The sequence below is a fragment of the Lynx rufus genome, unplaced genomic scaffold, assembly GCF_022079265.1.
Source record: "Lynx rufus isolate CCGP_SWC_20201006 ecotype Redwood Valley unplaced genomic scaffold, mLynRuf1.p SCAF_2, whole genome shotgun sequence".
Lineage (NCBI taxonomy): Eukaryota > Metazoa > Chordata > Mammalia > Carnivora > Felidae > Lynx > Lynx rufus.
In genome coordinates this window covers 126,196,553-126,218,216 of record NW_025814834.1, presented here as the reverse complement: position 1 = coordinate 126,218,216, position 21,664 = coordinate 126,196,553, and the positions used below count along the sequence as shown (strand labels likewise).

The 21,664-nt window shown below is 53.2% G+C and overlaps 2 protein-coding genes across 2 annotated transcripts; one reads left to right on the top strand and one right to left on the bottom strand.

Moving 5' to 3' along the window:
• Window positions 1-775: 775 nt before the first annotated feature.
• On the bottom strand, window positions 776-6,405 carry PPM1J (protein phosphatase, Mg2+/Mn2+ dependent 1J). The gene is made up of 10 exons (XM_047085273.1): window positions 5,751-6,405; window positions 4,290-4,404; window positions 3,481-3,768; window positions 3,072-3,184; window positions 2,702-2,786; window positions 2,035-2,153; window positions 1,767-1,830; window positions 1,507-1,614; window positions 1,239-1,390; window positions 776-1,094 (listed from the first exon to the last, which is right to left on the bottom strand). The coding sequence occupies exons 1-10, from the start codon at window positions 6,074-6,076 to the stop codon at window positions 947-949; spliced, it is 1,518 nt and encodes a 505-aa protein (XP_046941229.1). The 5' UTR covers window positions 6,077-6,405; the 3' UTR covers window positions 776-946.
• A 6,591-nt stretch (window positions 6,406-12,996) lies between these two features.
• On the top strand, window positions 12,997-16,226 carry TAFA3 (TAFA chemokine like family member 3). The gene is given in 6 exon segments (XM_053722191.1): window positions 12,997-13,111; window positions 13,794-13,943; window positions 14,742-14,797; window positions 14,800-14,939; window positions 16,047-16,066; window positions 16,069-16,226. Coding segments are annotated over 6 exon segments (639 nt in total).
• The last annotated feature ends 5,438 nt before the right edge of the window (window positions 16,227-21,664 follow it).

Below are 21,664 nucleotides of genomic sequence, written 5' to 3'. Positions count from 1 at the left end.
ACAGGTGAAGTGTTCCAGATAAGGTGATGTGTAGACGTTAAATGAGTTGGAGCCACAACAGGCCCAAAGAATTATGGAACCCCCAGGAGGGTGGGGGTGGGGCTGAAAGATGGGGCTGGAGAAGGAAGCAGTGGCTAGATTATGAATGTCCTTGTATGCCATACTCAAGAGTTGAGTGTTGATTTTGGTCTAGGTGCACTAGGAAGCCACCGAAATGTTCTCTCAAGGGAATAACCAATCAGATTCACACTGTGGAAAGGTCACATTGGGGCATACAGGGGCGTGGAGTTAGGAGACTAATGTAGTAGTAACAGTAGGGGTGGGGACAAATACGAAATATATTTTGTAACATATAATCAACAGTATGTAGTGATTGATTCACTTGCTGAGTAAAGACAGACGCCAAAGGTGACCAACTCCAAGATTTCTAACTTGAGCCGATGAACTGGTGCCCACTGGCATGGTGAACCAGAAGGCACGCGTTTGTAGGGAAATGGTGGATTCTGACATACGTTGAGTTGAAGTGCCTGTGGGATGTCGAGGAGATGTTCAGGAGACAAGCTATGTGAACATCAAGTTCAGGAAAGACCTGGGCTGGAAATACTGACTTGGAAAACGCCAGCAGGTGGATGAAGCCATGGACATGGATGAGAGCACGTGGAGTGGGTGGAAGAAGGAGCCTGGGAGCACTACATATTTAGGACGGCTTTGGGGGGTTCTTTCCACCACCTGAAAGGGCCTTTCAGTTTCTAATCAAAGTAAATAAAGACACACGTTTTATCCATGTGGTTTATTTGCCATTAGCTATAATTCTGGATCTAACTGACACCCCTTCTTCAGTTAAGCTGGCACTAAAGAAGGTCAGGGAGACAACTTCTGATTTGGGTTGGCAGAGGGTAAGCATGGAGAGGCTAGGATGGTGGGGGCAGGGTCAGGGCTGAGCCCCTCAGGAGTAACTGCCTGGCCCTCCCAGGGGGATGACGAAGACCGAGATGTCATCCCCGGAACCCAGCTTGTTGTTGGGGAGACGCCAGCCACGGTCCCGGGGGGTGCCCCGGGCCCCCAGGACCAGAGCTTGGGCCAGAGCTGTGTACCTGCCAGGAGCACATGTGCACATTCATGTACCAACATGTAAATGGGAAGATCGATACACAGGCCCTCATGTGGGTCCCCAAGCATTGCTTCCCTTTGCCCCTACCTTCCCCACTGTCATCCCCCCACTGCCCTACAACTCCTACCTGCTGGGGTCATTGGGCTCATAGGCTGACAGCACCCTGTCCACAGTGGCAGCTACCTCACAGTCACTGGTGACATCCCACAGCCCATCTGTTCCCAGGACTAGCACATCATCCGGGCAGTGTTCATACTGTGTCAGGTCATACACTCGTACCTGGTGGGAGAAGAGAGTGAAGAAGGAGCTTGGGGACAAAAGGACCCTGGTAAGAAGCCAGCCTGAGGCCCCCAGAGGAGGGAAGGAATGGTTGAGGTAGCCCCCATTTGGCTCACCTCAGGGAAGCAGGAGAGGAAGGGCTTGATGGGCAGAGTGGAGCTGCAGACCTTGAGGTTGTGGTCTCCCAAGCCCCGGGTCACCCCAATGGTGGCCATCACTCGAGCCTAAAGGGAATGAGTGTGGGTGCTGCCACAGCACTCTCCCAGGCTCCAAAGCTGTGGGCCCTCCCACCCCTACCCTCAGATAGAACCTCCACCTCCCTAGACAAGTTGTGGTGGGTCCTCCTGCCCTCTCCCACCTCTACCGTGGAGTTTACCTTTTTGCCCTCCCCACAGACCAGAGGAAACCTGAGATCCTCCAGCTCGATCTTTTTGTAGGCCCTGGGGAGGGGGGAGTAGAGGAGGCATCACCCAGGCATCAAAGCCCCCCCTCCCCTAGGAGCCATGCCCCTCACACAAACCCCTAAGAAGGACCACATCCCCCCAACCCCCAGCCTGGCCCAGCCTCCAGCTTCCACCTTGCTGCTGGTGAGGGACTGGATGTGTTGCCATGGGAACGTGCCCCAGCTCTGAGGGAAGTGTTACCAGCCGGTCATGTTCTGGTCCCGGTACAGCATCCTCTGCCCCAGCTCCTTGGGCTGAATTCTGCGGGGGAACTCAAGGTGGGTGAATTCACCACCTAGCAGCTCTGGTTTCAGGAAGCCCTGAGGTTGGGAGTGGCCGGACAAGAGCAGAGGCCAGGGAGCATTAGGCTTATAGCACACCCTGGTGTATAGATGTTAATTACAGTAGGGTCTTAAATGGAGTTTACCATGTACCACGCGCTGTTCTAATACTAATGTATAGGAGCTCATTTTAATCCTCACAACAACCCTTAAGGCAGGAACTAGTGTTGCAAGGGAACCGTCTGATGATCAGTTAGCAAAGTACTCGAACTGGGATTCAAACCCAGGCAGTCCAGCTCCAGAGTTAGGACTTTAAAGCACTAAGCCACACTGCCTCTCATGGGCCTTTGCTATTTCCTTTCCCCACTTCTGACTCCACTTCCTTCCTCAGCTGGGGCCACAGTGGGAGCACTGGAGTAACCCACGTTCCTTCCTCCTACATGTTCCACCAGGTCAGCCGTAGTCTGCAGAATAGCCTTCCCAGTGAGCAGATGAGGAGCTGTCTGTGCAGTAGGGATGGGGACATAGGCTACAGAGAGCCACAGAGTCCACAAAGAATGGGAGTAGAGCGTTTAGTTCCTACTTACAAGTAGCTGAAGACGCTGGCGCTCAGTCTCCGGGGTGAACTCCCGGGACATTGGAATGATTTCACCATTCCGGACAATGATGGCTCTGCCCAGAGAAAGAAAAGGTTTGGGCTTGGCTCTCCTCAGCCCCCTTGTGGAGAATTCCAGAAAGACCAGGCTTTCCCCATAATGACCCTTAGGGTTCCTCACCCAGACCCCCATCTTTCCTCCCCTTGTGGCTATTTCCGGTCCTTCCTTATGTCTGTAACTGCTCCTGACCCCATCCCTCCCTCCAGTTTTTGATTTTTAAAGCCCACCACCTCACTGTCTTCTATGCTCCCATCCCAGAGAGTGGGACCCCCTGTAGGCATTTTCAACCCCCCCACCATACCTGCTGTCACCTGCATTGGCCACATACACCTTGCCTAGCAAGTAGACTACAACCAGTGCACAGCAGCCCCCCTCCACTTGGTGGCCGCGCCGCTCCCGGGCCATCTGCTCATCCTGCCACGTGAAGGAGGGTCAAAGGGGTGAATGAAGAAGAGGTTCCAGGCACACAACCACCGCCCCCATCTGCAGAAATAAACTGGCCCAGCCAAGCCACACTGGAGGAGAGGAGGGAAGACATGGGTATAGCTAACTACTCCTTCCCTCCCTACTGAACCAAGCTCTGCTCAGGCCCTCAAAGGTGTTGTGGGTTCTCAGGGTCACCCACTTAGGCCACTTGATCCCCATCCAGAGTTGACCAGAGTTGACCAGAGTGACTGCCTAGCAGGCTCTTGCCAGGACCACCCACTCACCATAAACTGGAAGGCATTCTCAATCGCCCCCACTACCAGGCTCTCATGGGTCACTTCCTTCTGCGAAGACCAGCAGGACTGAGGACCAACCAAGTGAGAAGGATCAGAGGAACCTGCGGCCCCTGGGGTAGACGGGAGGCAGAGGGGAGGTGGCGAGGGGTCCTGGAGTATCTCTACCAGGTCTTTTAGCTGCTCCCGGATGTGGCGATGAAGGAGCCTGGAGGCCATTTCGGCAGCTCCGCCCCCTGCATGCCCATCAAACAGGCCCCAGTAGTAGAAGCAGAGTCCCTGGTGGAGGAAAAGTTGGAGGTGAGGGGGGGAGAGAGAGAGAGAGAGAGAGAGAGAGAGAGAGAGTGTGTGTGTGTGTGTGTGTGTGTGTGTGTGTGTGTGTGGCTTATATTTTGTAAGACTCTGGGGCATCCATATAAACATCCGAGAGGAGGTCAGAGTTTGGCATTAAAGGCAAATTAGATCTGTTCACTCATTTACCAAGGGCCTATTATGTGTCAGAAAGAAAAGCATCAAAAAAGCCAAACTCCAAGGATAAAATATGCAAAAATAAATATTGGTAATTAATTAATTACCATCCATAAATACAGTAGTACCTATATTCTAAGTGGAAAACTGAACATTTATACTGACATTCTAACTGTTCAAATGCCACATAAAGGTTCTGTGTCAGAGGTAGAAAGCTAGTGAGTTAGGAGTTAGGTCTTCCACATGTCTCGGATTTAAAACCAGATGCCTAGAATCCCCCGGAAGAGATGTGACCAGGTTTCTGGAGGCTAGGGGCTGGGGTGGGGGCTTACCTGGCCTCGGCTAGGCTCCCTAGGTACCCCTGAAACACTCCTCCGACCTTCCACATACACCACTTCACAGCAAGCCTGGTCCTCATTGTGCCGGCTTTTGCCAGCATTGATGACCCTGCCAGGCCAGAGTGACCACATCAGGTTGGACACCAGACCAGGTCCTGGAATAACCCCCACCTTAGACACACACACCCTCTCTAGCCTGCTGGCCAAACTGAGAAAGGTCACAGCCACCTGGGATCCAGGCCAGAAAGAGGAGGGGAAGGGAGACAGGGCAAGGCACGAGGAGTACTGTCTGGGTGTCGGGCCCCACCGCCTCACAGAAAAGCCAGCAGCAGCACCTGCCTGCCTCAGTTCCCCCATCCCCTGCAAAGGGGGCACCCCTGTGGGCTGCTGGGGAAAGGGTTGGACAGGGGTGGCAGGAGGTCTTACTATCCTGCTTGCCAAGACCCTACATCCCACCCTGAAGCCTAGTCAACTTTTCTAGTGCCTGGTCCACAGCACCCCACCCTCATGGGCACACCCACCTTTATCTTAAAATCTTCCAGTGAAAGTTTCTGCTGCTTTGGCAGTGAGGCAGTGCTCCAGCCCAGATAGGGAAAGAGGAATTGAAATAGGGTAGGGGTGGAAGCCCACCTGGACTGCGCAGAAGCCACATAAGCCACCAACTCTTCTCAGATAGAAAGCTAAAGGAGCTGGCGGTGGGGCCACGGGTCTACCAGCCACCACCCTCAGCGACCTCAGCGCCCCCGTCTCCCTCAAAGCTCTGCTTTCCCAGTAGATGCATTAAAAATACACCCGGCCTGGGAGCAAGCCGGCTGCTCCCGCCACTCCGACCGGGGGTCCGCGACTTTGTCTGGCCAGCGCAATGCCCCCCGCCAAGGGGCGTTCAAAGGGGACCCTCCTGCTTCCCGGGCGGCCCCCTCCCCCGCCCCTGGGGAAGCCTGAGGCCGCCTGGTGTCGCGGGCTATTTCTGGGTGTGGAGGGGGAGGGGAACGGTAAGAGGGACAGGGAACTGGGGCGCCGGGGTCGGGAAGCCCGGGAGCGAATCTTTCTGGCTGCCGTCTCCTCTATGAAAAGCGCCCCCAGCCTCCTTGAAGCCCCGCCTCCCCTAGCCATTAAACTGCCGGGCCCCAACAGAGAACTGGCCAACTCATCCTTCACGGGGCCCTCCGCTTTCCGGGCTCCGGGCTCTGGAAGGGAACAAGGTCCTGAGGCGGCGCGGGTGAGGGAAGTCAACGAGCTGGAAGATCCTGAGGAAGACTGCACCGACTTGAGAAGCGGCTGGGAGGGGGTGCAGCCCGAAGCCCAGAGGATAGCAAAGGTCCTGGGAGAAGGGAGTTCCCAGCGCCGAGCGCCGCCAGGGGCACGCATCCCAGCGCCGGGGATGCCCAGCTGGGGAAGGGTCTAAGTAAGGGCTGGGGGTCCCATCCTGGCTAGGGTGTTCCCGGGGACGCTCACTCGGCGTAGCCCGTGCTCCAGGGCAGGCGACGGCCGGTGTCCGGGGGGCTTTGCACAGCCCGGCCAGCGTGGTCGTCAGCGCGTCGCAGCCCCCCTGGGCTCAGCTGCAGAAAGGTCGGTCGGGAGAAGCTCGCTCGAGCCTCTACTGTCTTCGCGGGCGCCGAGCTCCCGCTCCCAGCTCTCGCCGGAGGGCTCCTGGGCGCTTCTGGAGGGACGGCAGGCTGCGCGGAGGGCGCGTTGGACAGGTCTGGGGACTTGGGGCGCGGAGGCGGGGCGCCCCCGGAGCTCACCAGGTGCGCCACGGCCGAGCGCACCCGGTTTAGCATGCTGCCTCCCTGCCCCGCCCTCGGCGTGGCCCCGCCCCGGGTCAGGCCCCGCCCCCCTAGGGCGTGCGGTGGGCGGTGCTCGCTCCTGCGGGCTCTCCACGGCCATTGGCTCCGCGAGGGCAGGGCGGGTCCCGGGAAAACTTCCTCCTGCTCTGGGCCGCCCCCGCACCGCCCTGCTGGTTCGCGGCCTCTTCCCGCCTAGTTCCGGCTACGCTCCGCCTCAGTTCCTTTGGCGAAGAAGGGTCTGCTGTTGTGGGAAGGGGACGGAAGGAAGGACACCCTCCAGATTAGACATCAGCTAGAACTTCCCCATTGTGACGGGGTGGGTGGTGTCTCCTCGCCTTCCGTTCCTAGCAGGTAGCCCGGAGGATGATGGAGCTGATGACCTCAGAGCGAAACCAGCAGCTTCGGCGACCGCTGGGTGTGAGGCACCTGGTGTGACAACACCTCTGTCTGAGGCTGCTGGAGTGAGAGTGAAGGCGAGCCAGCTGGTGCTGGGTGTGCTGTGGGGGTGTGAACGAGGCGGGCTGGAGTCGACCATCCTGAATTAGGGAGCTGGGGGTAACTTCCTGGGCTCCTGAGAGGGCCCTGCTCCCCATGACCTCTAGATCTGGGAGAGCGGTTACCACTCCGACTTCACTTTCTTTCTCAGGATCCAATTCCCTGTTCCCCCCCCTTCCCCCAGCCCCATTTAGACCTCCCCTGACCACATCAGGGCTAGAGGAATATTTAGTAAGGATAACTACAATAACTGCTATTTATGGCGGACTTTCTATATAGTAGGCCCGCTACAAAGCACTTTCTATATAGTAGGCCATCTATACTGCACAGTAACACTTCAAGGTAGATTTTATTACGTTCTTTTTACCGATGACGCACCTGTCATTTTACAGAACTTGCCTCAAGAGGTCACACAGTCAGTGAGAGACTCACACCCGTGCCAGTCCCCAGACGCCCAAACTCGATTCCGTCTGATGAACCAAGCTAATTTGTCGGGATGGTGGAGGAAGGGTTAAGGAGGAGGTGAATGGCAAAGAGTGGGGCTTCTTCCTCTTCCACCTTCAACTCAAGACAGAGGCCGAACCTCCAGGCCGAACAAGTTCTGTACGTACCGCCAGGGGGAGACAGAGGCCAGGCTAAGCACCTATCTGAAAGGAAAAGGTGGCACTAACTTGATGTTCCCAAACCTGGTTTCAGGGAATTAATCAGTAGACCTCCAGAGAACCTCCTACCCCATGTACTGTCCAAATGAGGACAAGGCCCTTGTGGCCCTAATGCAAGACAGGAGTAGCCCTCAGGAATCACTGGCACCAAGTCTGTGGTTGGGATGCCATCTCTGTGCTCTGTGGGCGGAATGCTTCCTGAACGTAAGTCTCTCTCTTCCTGAGCTGAAGTGTGCCCCCAGAAGGGGTGGCTTTCCTGGAAGCTTCCAAATAAAAATCTCATAATGATCATTCAGGTCTTTATATTTGCTGTAATTATACCTGCACTCTGGGCAGAGACAGCCAGAAAAATAGAAGTCACAAAAAAAAAAAGAAAAAGAAAAATCAGACCCAAAGGCACATAGAGTGGCAAACGCAAAGGGGGGTAAACAGCATGGTGCTGCTATGGGTATTTCCCTCCTGTTTGAGAAAAACAGGAACCAGCTGTCAGATAAATGGCATAAACAACAGCACAAGCAAAGACTGATGGAAAAATATAACATCCTGTCTATTTTTATTATTCAGTGTTTCTGGGACAGTTTGCTTACCACTTCTCTGTGTCATCCTGCTCCCTAATCCCTGCTCTTCACAGCACCCATCATGGTGTGGCTGCAAATAGGCCACAGAGCCAGGACAGAGAGACCCCTAGCTCTAGCACCAGATGGTCATCAGGGATGTCAGCAGCACTCTTGGGCTCCAGAGCAGCACCCCCCACCCCCCGACTAAATCCTAAGGCTCTCCTGTCTCTGAACATCTTACCTCTGATCCCTGGCATCATCACACCTCCTCCCTCCTCAGACTGCCCCAGAACCTGGTAAGAAGGTCATCACTTCTACTCATCCCTGAGGCAGCAGAAAGTGAGTGGGAAAAGTGGGTGGGGTAGGAAGGCAGACTCGGGAGATATTTTTCTCTGCTGAGAGCTGAGACTGCTCAGTGCCTGGCCCTGCCAGGAATGTGTGTGGCCCTAGCCAGTGAGGGCAACTGGGCATCCTCAAGACAGGCCCCTTATCCTAGGCCATGTGCAGTGGCTCAGAGTTCAGAACTAGGCTTTTCCCCTCTTACCTCTCCCCACCCCATTACTCCAATCCCAAAGCCCTCTTAAAGTAGAAGAGTGTTCCTCCTGTTAAGAGAAAAATTCACAGACCACTTCCTTCTTCCATTTGTCTAAGGCTTTCACATCCAAAATCTTACCCTGTAAAGAATTAGAATTGCATTTATATTGTAGCTTATATAATGAACATACCGGCTCAAGTTTGGCTCTCAAGTTGGGGTTCACAGCCATCAACCATAGAGACCAATTATCAGCCCTCCTGCCTGCTCAGCCTCTACCTCATACCTCAGCTAGTCCCTTCCTGCCCCTGACCACACCATTCCTCCTGCTCTGGGCTGCCCGCCCCCCGGTACTGCCCCGCTGGCTTGCGGCCTCTTCCCACCTGGTTCCAGCTCCACTCTGCCTCAGTTTCTTTGGGGAAGAAGGGTCTGCTGTTGTGGGAAGGGGACAGAGGGAAGGACACCCTCTAGATTAGACATCAGCTAGAACTTTCCCATTGTGACGGGGTGGGTGGAGCAAAGATCATTTGCTCTTCCCACCTGGATTTTAACATTTTCATAGTGGAGGGCTAACATACCAATCTAGAAGTGCATTGTCTAATAGAATTTGGTGCAATGCTGGGGATGTTCTGTATCTTTTCAGTACAGTAGTCCCTAGTTTCATGTAGCTATTGAGCACTTGAAATGTGGTGAGTGCAAATAAAGTGTTTAGGGGCACCTGGGTAGCTCCGTCTGTTAACCCTCTGATTCTTGATTTCTGCTCAGGTCAAGATCTCATGGTTTGTAAGTTCTAACCGGCATAGAGCTCTGGGCTTACAGTGCAGGGTCCACTTGGGATTCTCTCTCCCTCTCTCTCTGCCCCTCCTCCACTCATGCGCAGGTACCCATTCACAAGCACTCTCTCTCTCAAAATAAATAAATTAAAAAAAAGAAACAATGTTTAGATTTTATTTAGTTTATATGTAAATTTAAATTAAAAAAATTTTTGATGTTTATTTTTGAGAGAGAGACAGAATGAGAGTGGGGGAGGGGCAGAGAGAGAGGGAGACACAGGATCCAGGCAGGCTCCAGCCTCTGAACTGTCAGCACAGAGCCCCATGCAGGCTGGAACTCACAAACGGTAAGGTCATGACCTGAGTGGAAGTCCCATGCTTAACCACCTGTGCCACCCAACTTATATGTAACTTTATATGTAAATTTATTTTTCTTTAGTTTTTCAAGTTTATTTATTTTGAGAGAGAGAGAGAGAGAGAGAGAGCGAGCATGAGCAGGGAAAGGGCAGACAGAACCAGAGGGGGAGAATCCCAAGCAGTCTTCAGGCTGTCAGCACAGAGCCAGATGCAGGGCTTGAACTCAGCTGTGAGATCGTGACCTAAGCGGAAATCAAGAGTTGGAGGCTTAACCGACTGAGCCACCCAGGCACTCCCATATGTAAATTTCAATAACCACTTGTGGTTAGTGGCCATCATTCTGGATAGTGCACTTCTAGAATCTTCAAGACTCAACCCCCCTGGAGATCTTGGCAATCCCTCCTTATACTCAGCCCCCCACCCCCACCCCACAAGCCACAAGACGGAGAGTTTTTGGGGACCTCTCTGGCTTACCCGGCCTGCACCGGGGAGATGTTCACCCGGACTGCTGCGGCGGGGGCTGGCTGGGCCCTCCTCGCTCTTCTTCCATCGGCCGCCAGGGGCCGCTGCGCCCGCCTGTGCCCGCCCGCTCGCCCGCCGGGAGCTGTCCGAGAGGAGGCGGTGGCGCCCGCAGAGGGGCTGGCGGAGCGGGGGTGGCCCCCGGCGACCGGGAGGCGGCGGCAGCTGCGCGCGCCCTGGGCTGCCGGCGGGAGCCTCCGAAGGACCCCGCCTGAGCCTTGCGGAGCGGCGCCGGGCACGACCGTGATGCCAGTTTGGCCGGAGCCCCGTCGCCTGCCGGACGCCGCAACTTGGTGAGGGACACAGGGCTCCAGACTCGACACGCACCCAAGCCGGCCGCTCCGGCCCGAAGTCCGCCTTTCGGAGTCTTGGTGCCGGACTCAGAGGCAAGTGGGCACCGCCGAGGGGCAGATAGATCCGGAGGGTGGGGGCTCAGAATTTGGAGGAGTGGGCGAGCGCTGGAGGAGGCCGGGAGAAGGCAGTGCAAGCTTAAAGGCTCTTGTGGTCCACATCCTCGACTCCACGCTGTTATGCGGGCTGCTAACTCAGCCTCCCCATAGCCTGCATCTTGGGTTTGGGAAAAACAGCCTGGCAAACTGAGGCAGGAGAGTGGAAGCCCAGGAAAATCTCAGAAGCTTCCCTTCCCCGCCCCCTCCACCGTCTCTCTGAAGGAGGGAATAGAATTCCAGAGAGCTCAGCCCAAATGCACGCTGCCCATCTTTTGGGTCTTGGGGCTCATGGGAGAGTTGGCTTGGAGGGTGTGGCAGCTCAGAGAGAAAAGGGATGAGAACTGCCTGAGAGAAGACAAAGCTGGATTTGTAATGATGGGAATGAAGGTTCCTGAGGGCGATGGGGAGAGGAGATACCTACTCAGAAAAGAGATAAACCTTCTGGGAAGCTCTTGCCCGCGGAGCACACTCCTGGGGTATTGGCACCACTTCCTCCATCCATCCCCATAGTTTTCTCTGGGCCCCACCTTCCCACCTGCCTCCGCTCCACCTCCCCTCAGAGGCTGAGGGATGAGAGGCCATAGGGAGAAATGGAGAAGCTGTTGAGCTGGGGCCCCTGAGGCTAGAGACTGAGAGGAACCCCATTCTAGCCCTCTGGAAGGGAAATGGGGGTGAGGGTGACAGAGCTGAGCCAGCTCTGTGTGAGTCCAGGACAGGGGTGCAGTGAGGGTCGGGGGTAGAGACAAAAGGATTCAAGACCTTGGGGTCTTTTCCAGGTGTCTCTTGGAGCAGAATTCTGTCAGAGCCTGCTCAGGAATCCTTCACTGGCCTTCAGCTCCCTCCACCCCCCACCCCAAGGCCAGAGTGGAGATAACTTTGATTCCTAGACCCCTCTCTACCATCCACCCCACTTTACCCTACCCCCATCCCCCCCCCCATGGGGCAGAGGAACCCTTAGGTTGCTCAGGCTAGCTGCCCTACCTGTTCCCACAGTCTGCAAGGATCCCTGCGAATTCCTAAGGCAGAGGAGAGACTCTGTGTCCTGCCCTGCACCTTGGGGAAGCATCAGAATTGGCCTCTACTTCAGTGCCACCCCTTGTCCTTACCCGGGCCCTCCCTCACCCCCTACAGGACCATGGGCTCCTTCTAACCCTTGCAGGCCCCAAAAAGTCTTTCTTACTTGTCCAGGTAGAGTGAGTCTGAGGCCAGTGGATGAACAGACAGAAGCTGAAAGATCCCCAAAAAGGTGAGTGAGGAGACAGTTGACATGGGAGAGAGTTGAAGTGGGGATGGGGGTCGGGGGAGGGGGGTGGTACAGAAATCAAGCACTCTGTCCAAAGTTCTGGCATTTGGCTTGGCCTCTGGTGTTCCCAGGATGGTGCTGACACCTGAGGGACCCCAATAATGTCCCAAGGGGCCAGCAGTGCAGCAGAGAGGATGGTCCAGGCTCCTTCTATGCCTGGGTAGCTCCCTGCTGCTCTATGCCTCTGCTTCCTTGGGATCCCCTCCATTTCCGGTTCCTCCTCTGGGATAGATGGGAGGCGGGACCCATCAAGGATGGGGGGAAGAGGAGAAGCAAAGTGGTGCAGGAGGAATAGGGCAGGCTTCTGCGCTCTGGGCCTCTGCCACCCAACATGCTGCCTGACCTTGGACAGTCATTTGACTTCTATTAACTATTAGCCCTAGTTTCATTTCATTTCATTTCTTTTTTTTTTTTAATTTGAATCTGTTTAAATTGAATTGCGACCACATTCCCACAGTTCAAAACCCGAAAAAATAAAAAAGCAATAGGTAAGTCTCCCTTCTACCTCCATCTCTCAGCCAACCAGTTCCCCTTTTTGGTGGCAATCAATGTTACTATGTTTCGTTGGTACATTTTCCAGGGCTAGCTTATGCATATTTAAGCAACATATATAATCTTTCCCTTTTATGCATTTAATACACACCATCCTGCACTTTGCTTTTTAACCCCTTAATGGTGGATTATCGTTAGAGATCATTGCATGGCTCAGTACCTAAAGCATTTCCTCAGTCTATTTTATAGCTGCCTGGATGTAACTGCATTTGTACAGATGCTCCACAATGTATTTAGCCCATGCTTTATTGATGGCTGTTTAGGTTGCGTCCAGCCTTTCGAATATCAGTTTGCTCATCTGTCAAATAGGTACAAATAATCCTACTTTGTAGGACAGTTGTGAAGGCTGCAAAAGCATGTATGTGAAGTGCTTGGGTCAAGGGCTCAAAAACTGGGAGTCAGCAGTATGGTTGCTTCTGTGTCACAGCCCTCCAAGGGACCACGTCTGGTTCATCCTTCAACACCCTCTTAAATGTTATCTCCCCTACAAAGCTGTCCGTGCTTTTCCCAGCAGGACAATCTCCCTGCTCCCTTTCCCTACTGTAGAGCTCACCACTTTGTATGGTTTGTGCCAGGCCGGGAGTTGCCTGGGGACAAGGTGTGCATGTCCTGCCCACCTCTGTGCCTCCCAGAGCGCGTGGCACAGACGTGCTGGGGCTGGACTGTGGGGAGCTCCTGCCCAGAGTTGAGCAGGGTGTGTGCTTCGCTCCGCAGGATGCGTGAGAGGACCTCTCAGAACTGGAGCACGGGCCCCTGGCTGCTGGCACTTTACCTGGCCTGGCTGTGGACCCTCCTCGCCTCAGCTTCCTTGCAGCCGCCAACTCCCACAGGTTTGGGGGAGGTGGCAGAGCCTGGGACAGGGTTTCTCAGGATGCCTGGAGAGCTGGACACCACCCCACCCTATTCCACACAGGCAGATCTCTGAGGCTGAGGGTGCAGATTCTAGGGGCTCTGATTCCTTCTCTGGTTTTCGCCCAGGAATATCCACCCCCCCCTCTGCTATCCCAGCCCAGAGAAGGTGTGGGCAAACCCCTTGCTCACCTTTCCTTCCAGGCCAGAAGGTGTTCTGCAGGGAGAGAGGCCCTGGGGTGGAGGCTTAAGTCTTGCCTCCTGGCCTAATTCTGTGGTTTTCCTTCTGGGATGGCTAAAGCCTGTGTAAGCGGATGATCCTCTCCACGATCCTCTCCACGCATTGTAAGCCCCCGGGGCCCTTGCCCTCAACCGGACAAAACCAGAGGAAGTGGGGGCTGGTGGGGAATCCTACCTCTCTTCCACCCAAGGGCCAGGCTCCGCCAAAGAGGGCTGAGTGTGGCCTGACTGGGGAAGAAGGAAGGATAGGAACACTGAAGCAGCTGGAGGATTTCCTGTGTTTCCTCCTCCCCTGCAGTTGGAAATCTCTTGAACACCCCTCCCCTCGGCGGGGAGGAGGGCCTGGAGGATGTGCAGGGCAGGTGGGAGGGGAGCAGGGTTGCAGGCCTGGGCTGGGCACCTCATCTTGTCTGGCCACTTCAGTCCTTGTGAAGCAGGGCACCTGCGAGGTGATTGCCGCTCATCGCTGCTGCAACCGGAACCGCATCGAGGAGCGCTCCCAGACTGTCAAATGCTCTTGCTTTCCCGGCCAGGTGGCCGGCACCACGCGGGCAAAGCCCTCCTGCGTGGATGGTGAGTGAGAGGCCGGGACCCGGCGGGGAGGGCCCGATCACAGAGATAAGGAGGTCTGTCTAGGCCACACCATCTGCTCGGGATATGGTTTCATACCATCCCAGGGCTTTGGCAATTAGTCTCAAATGCTGGGTACCTCTGGGGGGAGGAGGGCAGACGGACCATCCCCACTTCATCCCTCCCTCTCATCCACATTCGCTGCCAGGTGCTACGCAGACGCATTCTGTCACATGAATCCTTTCACATATCCTGCCAGACTCACACTTAACTCCCCCAGACCTTGACCTCTCCTCCTGCGCCTCTGAGGTGTCTTACACACACACACACACACACACACACCCCTGCCCATTCTCCTGTGGCCCTGACCTTCCCCTCACATGGACACAGATGTTTCACTCACCCCTCCCCCCCATGATTGCACCCATGCTTGTATGCTCACACTCACGTGACCATGTTGTAAACATGCCCACTTGTGCTCACATGCACGCCTGCTTTGCACTCCTGGTCTGTGGAGCCCTTTCACACTTGCTCACATACACCAAGTGGGTACGTTGAAGACCGTGCCTCTCTGCTAATGCCATGGTGACTCAACTGAAGGGTTCCTTGGAGAACTTCCCCTGCCTTCACCCCGTGCTGTCTTGGCGACACGTAGGGGTCAGTGGGATTGACTTTGATACGGTTGTGTGCCCCAGCCTCAGCCTGAGTACTGCCTTTCTGAGCAGCCCGGAGTAGGGGAAAGACAGGGGAAGGCAGGGCTCACAGCCAGCGGTGTGCAAACTTGCACTTCATTCCGCACAGACTCCCCACCCTTGACTGCACGCTGTACTCCAGGACAGCTTAGAGCTGCCCTCACTGCCTCCTGCTCCCACAGCCTCCATCGTCCTACAGAAGTGGTGGTGTCAGATGGAGCCCTGCCTGCCAGGGGAGGAGTGTAAAGTGCTCCCGGACCTGTCGGGATGGAGCTGCAGCAGCGGACACAAAGTCAAAACCACCAAGGTATCCAGCGATGGCCACTTCACCCCACCCTACGCTTCCCCTATCACGTGGGCTGGAACCGGGGGCACGGGAGCCTGGGAGTCTAGGCTGTCGGCATCCCAAGGGGAGATCCGTGAAACATGTGGGCACATCCATGGTCAGTCCCCTGGACTATCCCGACTCCAGGGACTGGAGTTAGGGCCTCTGGATTTGAAATCTTATGTGTCCTGGGCAAATCCTAATGCTCCATATCCCTTCGTTTTCTCTTCTTCCCAGGGTGAGTCTGACTCCCAGAAAATGTCAGGTCCTTAAGAACGAAGTAGAGAATTAGGAAATTGTTCAGATAATTCTGAGGGGAATCTCTGCCCACCCACCCCTACTGCAGACCCACCCCACCCCCGGGATTAACTCCCTGCAGCTCACACCTGTCCTCCTCTCATCTTACTGCAACAGCACCCAAGAGGATTATTACTTTCATGGTTTGCTGCCTGCCCCGCAGAACAAGGGGTAATTAAAATTTTATCAAACTCATTAGCAATTCCATGTGTGTCATAACTAATCAGTTGCATGGCTCTGTCATCAGCATTTGTGCAGATCAGTGACACTTGGGGCAAGCCAGAAGCCTGCCTTCTGCCTTCCCTTCCCACCACCACACAGAGCAGACAAGCAGACATGTAAACGGAGAGGAGAAGGTGGCCTTCAGGGTTCTGAAGAGAGCAACATATTCGTAGGACACAGAACAGGAGGAGTTACGGCAAGAAAAAGTGTGACTAGATGTAAAGCCGAGCATCCTGTCTGCAAGCAGGCAAGGGAGACGCCATCCTGAGTATAGTCAAGACCGGAAGATGGCGAGACCCGCCAGAGAGCTCGTGACATTTGTCACTGTTTTATAGGTTTGGGTTTATAGCCAATATAGATTGCGGTGTTTGCAGTTTGGTTAGCTACTCCGAAGCAAGCAGTGGTGAGGGGTGCTTGATTTATGTTTGTGTGGGCCATGCCAGCCATGCTCTCCCAGCCTGCACTGCTTTAGGGAGAAGGGATCAACAGCAACGACCTTTATATGACCTACATCTCCTGGGGAGTCTTGGGCATTCCCTTCTCTAACCTTCCCCATCACCCGCTCTCTAGGTCACAAGATAGCTCCTGGGGTCACGGCCTGGACAAGACAGCTTGACTGAGCCCTGGACTGAAGAATGGTATCATTATCAGCCAGCAAAAATGGAGATTCACTTACCTGGACACACGCCCTGTGCCAAGTGCAAGATCACTTTTTCCAGGGACATTTCAACTGAGTTGCTCAGCCGATAAGGACGGATCTCCGGCCACATACCTAGTGTTGTGCTGGGTTCTCCTGGGGGACCCAGAAGAAGGTCAAGATACCGTCCCTGCCCTTGAGGGATGTCCAGTCAAATTGGAGAGTTGTTGAAAGACAATTGAGCTAATTTAGGTTAAGACACTGTGTGCGGCTTCCGGGTCACATGCTGTGGGCCTGTTGGGGGTGCGAGGGTGAGACTCCCACGGCCCTTCAGCCACCTCCTCGCCACAAGGCATGAAGATAAGAGGTCACATCCACCCCCCTCCACTTGCCTCCCTCACATGGGTCTGAACACCCAGCAAGCTGCCAACATGCTGAGGGGAAACCCCCTCCCCTTGATGAGAGACCAGCTGTATCTCATTTGCATGGGACCGGGTTGACTTGGGGAAGGAAAGCTGAGATGAAGCCAGTCAACTTTCCAGCAAAGCTTCTGCAAAGGTGTGGCCTGGTTTGGGCTATTCATCGGGTATGGGACGGACAGGACCTTAAAATTACCACCATCCAAGCACCTCAGGTTTTTGTTTGTTTGCTTATTTCAACAGATGAGGAAGCTGAGTCCCCGAGACTAAGATGAGTTGGTCAAGATCTCCCAGTCTGGGCTCCCAAATCTCTCAGACCTTTCACTTAGCCCGGATGTGGGATTCCAACCTGGGCCTTCCATGTTTGCAGGAACAGGAGGCTGCAAAGGACTGGCAGGAGAGCAGCACCATTTTTCTTGGGAGATGCCAGAACAGGTCCTTGTTATCTGAAGTAATCCAGAATACCTAGATGCTAGGATGTGGGACCACGGGATCTCCACTCTGCCTTCAGCCTCCAAAATTACTAACAGCCCTCATGACAGCTCAGAGGTCACTTGGCCCAGTTACACCTGAGACACTCTGAGCTGGCAGCCCTGTTGTCTAGGCTGACGCATCCCTCCCCGAATGCTTAGGCTTGTATGTAACTCCCAGAGGCTCTGGCTTCAGGAGAGGCTCTGGGTGGAGTCCAGAGATGGTCACAGTCCTCTCCCTTCAAAGGCCCTGCTGGGCAGTAGAGGAGCCCTTGCAGGGCTGGATGGAGCCTCTGTCCAGGATTGAGGTTTGTCAGAGTCAGAATGACACGCAGGCTTCAGAGACTCAGAGATACGGGCTAGTTGGATATCTCATCAGTAAAAGAATTACAGGTTCAGTGACTGTGAAGATGAGCTGGGATCAGCTGGGATCACCAGGATCACAGGGCGTGTGTGGAAGGGAGTGCAGCTTGAGGGGAGGGGTGTCAGCAGAGACCAATGTTGAATTCTCCCCCCCAGAGGATGGGTTGAGGCTGAATCTCAGCCTCTCCCTGCTTCTTTCCCTTCTTCCCCAAGCAGCCAAACCAAGACTGTTCACCCTACTCGAGGGTTTATCTTCCTGTTTGTATTTAGTTCTGCTTTTGGTAATGGAGTGGGAAATGATGCCAGCTTCTCACTAGACTGTAAATATCAGAAGTCTGCCAACTTTGAATCTCTGCACCTAGTGGTGTCAGGGAGTGGGGTAAGTGAAGGAATAGGTCAGAGGTTGTCATCACTTCCTTCAAGACCAGGGAATGGATTAAGGGACTGGCAAGTCTTCTGGAAAGGGCCAGATAGCAATTATTTTAGGCTTTGCAGGCCACTGGAAGTCTCTGACAAATTTTTCTTTGCTGCTGTTTTTTTGTTTTGTTTTGTCTTTTTAAAAAGCCTTTAAAAAATGTAAAAACCATTCTTAGCTCAAAAAGCTGTCCAAAACCAGACCCCAGGCCATTTTTGGAAGGTTGCCTGTCCGATGAACCTTTGAAGGCAGGCCATCTCTGCAGCTTGGGATTGCCTGCCAGCCTCCTGGCCGGACTTGCCTGCAGTGGGAACCTGAGCATGAGGGCTGGGTTGGGTTTTGTTTTTCTTCTAATGTTCCTTGAGAGATTGGTGAGTGAATTATTTAGGCTACAAATGAGGCAGCTTTAGCAGAGTCAGACAATAAGAGCCTGCTCTCCTGGAGGCCAGGAGGGCTTCTCCACTCCCTCCCCATCCCTTGAGACTGTGTCCAGGAGGCAGAGGGAGGGCGCCAGCCCCCTGCCCATCTGCTGCATCCACAAACGACTGGACTATGAGCCAAGAGAATGGGGGTGATTTTGTGTTAAATTCCCCCACTGCCCCCACCTCAACTGCCAACTTCCACCTGCTCCCGCCTCACCCAAGGTCCTGGTTCCCTGGCCCTCCCTGATGTCCCTCATCTCTGCCTACAGAAAAAGCGTCTTTCCTTTGGCATATGCTGGAATTTGCCTCCATTTCCTCAAGACCTGTTCATATATTTATTTGGTGGGCTTTGAGGGGTGTCCCTTACACAGCCAGGAGAGCTCCACACAACACAAGAGGGTCTGGTGGAGAAAAGAAAGCCTCCCACCTCCAACAGGAGCTCCCTAGGGTCATGTTTCCAACTAAGTCAATATTAGTGCACGTTTTGTAGCAACTTCAAAGGCAGTTTAGGAATGCAAACTAATTTTCCTGGAGCATAGGGGTCCTGGAGTCATTTGTCGGTGGGCTGGACCCTCCAGATTCTCTCACATTATCTGGTATCCTCACCTCCCCAGCTGTGAGGCCTTAGGAAGGTTGCCGACTACCAGAGATCATGTGGCTAATTTCTGTGACCTCCTGGCAGTCTCATTAAGGTCTGAGAGTGACATCATAATTAATGGTCCCAGACAGTTGCCTCAGGTTGAGGCTGAAGCTTCCTAAAATCATAAGCTTAGAGCTAGAAGGAATTTTAGAGATCAATTAGGCAACTTTTCCCTTTGACAGATTTGGAAAGGGAGGCTCAGAGAGGTTAGGTGATTGGCTCAAAGTCACACAGTATGTCCTACCCAGTGATCCAGACAAGTGTTCTTTACATGCCTCTGTACTCCAGTACAGATGAGGAACCTGAAAAGAAGCCAGGATTGTAGCAAGGATGGATGTGAAGGGGTCTTATTCTAAAGTCTCCAAACCCTGTGAGTGCAAGGGGACAGAATGAAGAATGGGAAGCCTTTAGAGAAATATACACAGAAAGAGAGAAGTAAAGACAAAAAGGAGGGACTGGGATAACTCATTCAGACGAACATCAAAATATCAAGGCACAGCACGTAATAGAAGAAAACTGATGCCACACCCAAAATAGTTGATTTTTGTCCTTTTTGGAGGACACAGTATGAAGGCCTTATCAACCTTTGGAATACCTGTGAAGCCAGTCTTGATGGCTTCTGGCTTCTTTAGATTCTAGAGTGGGAGACTGCAAACTAAGGCCCGTGGGCTGAATTTGGCCCACTGACTCCTTTTGCAAATAAAATTTCATTGGAACATCACTGCTCTCACTTGTTTGTTTTGTCTATGACTACTTTCCTGCTAGGACAGCAGAACTGAGACATTGCAAAGAGACCATATGTCCCACAAGGCCTAAAATATTTACTGTCGGACCCTTTATAGAAAACTTTTGCCAATCCCAGCCCTAGTGTTTTAATTGAATCTTTCTCAGTACGTGCCTGCAATCTGGAAAATGACAACTCTGGGTTGTGTATTTCTGGGTTTGGGATTTCTTGGAGGCTGTGCTTATGTCTCCTTTAACCCTTTCCGGTGCCACTTGTGAGACCTAACAACGGAAGAAATGAAGTCACAAAGGCTAAGAGGCCAAGAGAAAGACTTTGAAATAGAATAATGCTTCCTTAGCATGTTATCACACCCCAGGTCAGTCAGCTGAGTTTATATTTTCCAAATTCATGTAGCTTCTGCTTTTAAACTTAAGGAAAGTAACTGCATGTGCTGTGTATATACATATGCTGCTGGTGTTTCTGTGCATCTGTGGATTGGAGTATCTCCATGCCCACAAACAAGGCTGCTACTCAAAAATATATAAAAACTAGATTAGCACAGAGACTGACTAATGAAGACAGATGCCAGCCTGCATGTCAGACCAGGGCATGCTGGCTACACATGGCTCAGCACACGACTGCATGTTCCCACTCCACCTTCTGTGGCTGAGATGTGACTTCAGAACAGGAGAAAGCTCATTTCTCTCTTCCCCCAGTGTGAGCAGCTAAGCTGGTTCCTGACTTCCTTGGGCTTGCGATTCGTCCCTGAGTGTGGGTTGTGGATCTGGGTGTGTGCACGGGCACAGGAGCTACTGGACTCAGGTGGTTCTAGACATTGTATTTGTAATAGACACGTAGACTGGGCATAAGGAGGACCAGGCAACTACCTCTTAAGCCTTATGTGAGGCTACAAACTCCTTTTTAGACTGGTTTAGGGGGAGAGGATTCCAGCCATTTAGAAGTCTGGATCGATCCACGTGTTTGGCAATCCATCATCGCCTCTATTAGTGAATGTCTACCATGTGTTAAGCATCATGCTAGGCTCTTTATATAGGTAACAGTATGTTAAATGGGACTTTACCCATCTCAAAATGTGGGCAGAGGCTCCAAAGTTTGGAAAAGAAAGCTAGGTATCAACTATTCTTAACTACCCCCACATTCTAATCAAGATGGTAGAGTATTTCTACAGATTTGTAAAAGGGGTGATCAATAGTCCATTACCCACCTCCAGAATATATAAGAGAGGGCTAAGAGTTCAAGTAGAAAGGCAGGTGGTAGTGATGATCTATCTGGAGAGGATTGCCACTTCCTCCCTTCCCCAGCCAAGGGGAAGATTTAGCTGTTGATCCTTACTATACCCTACTTAGGGGGATTGCAGAAAAGAACTCAAAAGAGCTTGACTTAAATCAATTGGACAGCGGGGGACAGAGGGACTCAGGCCTGAAAATGATCTAAAGGTCAGTGGCTATGGTCAGCTTGCGGTCCTGGACAGTAAGCCCAGAGAACTCTCTTGGGAGCAAGCTGCACATCCAGAGCTCAGCAGACCACAGATGTTTGTATGTTTTCCGAGGGCCTGTGCGGACTGCCCAAGAGGGCTGCCTGGAAGGGCGAGGTAACCCCAGCTAGGGAAAGGCCACCACAAATCCTAGGGCTGAGAGGGAGTCATAGGTGGCCAGTGAGAGGAGGTAGTGCCCCTGTCAAGAGACCTGTAAGTGGGACATACGCAGCAACAGGGCATATTCCAGAAAACCCGAGACAATGTTCCAGAAGACAATGTCCAAATCCTGAGATGGAAAAGAGACTTAGAGAAACTCACAGACATGAAACAACTTGCTCAACATCAGGCAGCTAATACATGGCATGTGGCGGTTTTGTACTGTGGTGGTTTGGGTAGGTTGAAACACTATTTCCCAGAATTCTCTTCCCTGCATAGTTCCAGATTAGAGTTGCTGAAGTTGGAAGGCAGAGAAGTGCAGCAATAGCAATTACTCTCTGAAGGCTGTCATGATTACAGGTGCCAGCAGGTTCCAGGCTGTACTCATTTTCCCTCATTCCACATCAAGCTTTTCTCAGCAAATCTAGCCCTTCTGACCCACAG

What these genes read in the sequence shown, in the direction of transcription:
- PPM1J (XM_047085273.1), bottom strand. Translation starts at nt 6,076, where the DNA reads ATGCTAAACCGGGTGCGCTCGGCCGTGGCGCACCTGGTGAGCTCCGGG. An exon ending in AGAATGCCTTCCAGTTTATG is followed by an intron (nt 3,185 to 3,480) that starts GTGAGTGGGTGG and finishes TTCACGTGGCAG; the next exon opens with GATGAGCAGATGGCCCGGGA. An exon ending in GAGCCCAATGACCCCAGCAG is followed by an intron (nt 1,095 to 1,238) that starts GTAGGAGTTGTA and finishes TGCTCCTGGCAG; the next exon opens with GTACACAGCTCTGGCCCAAG.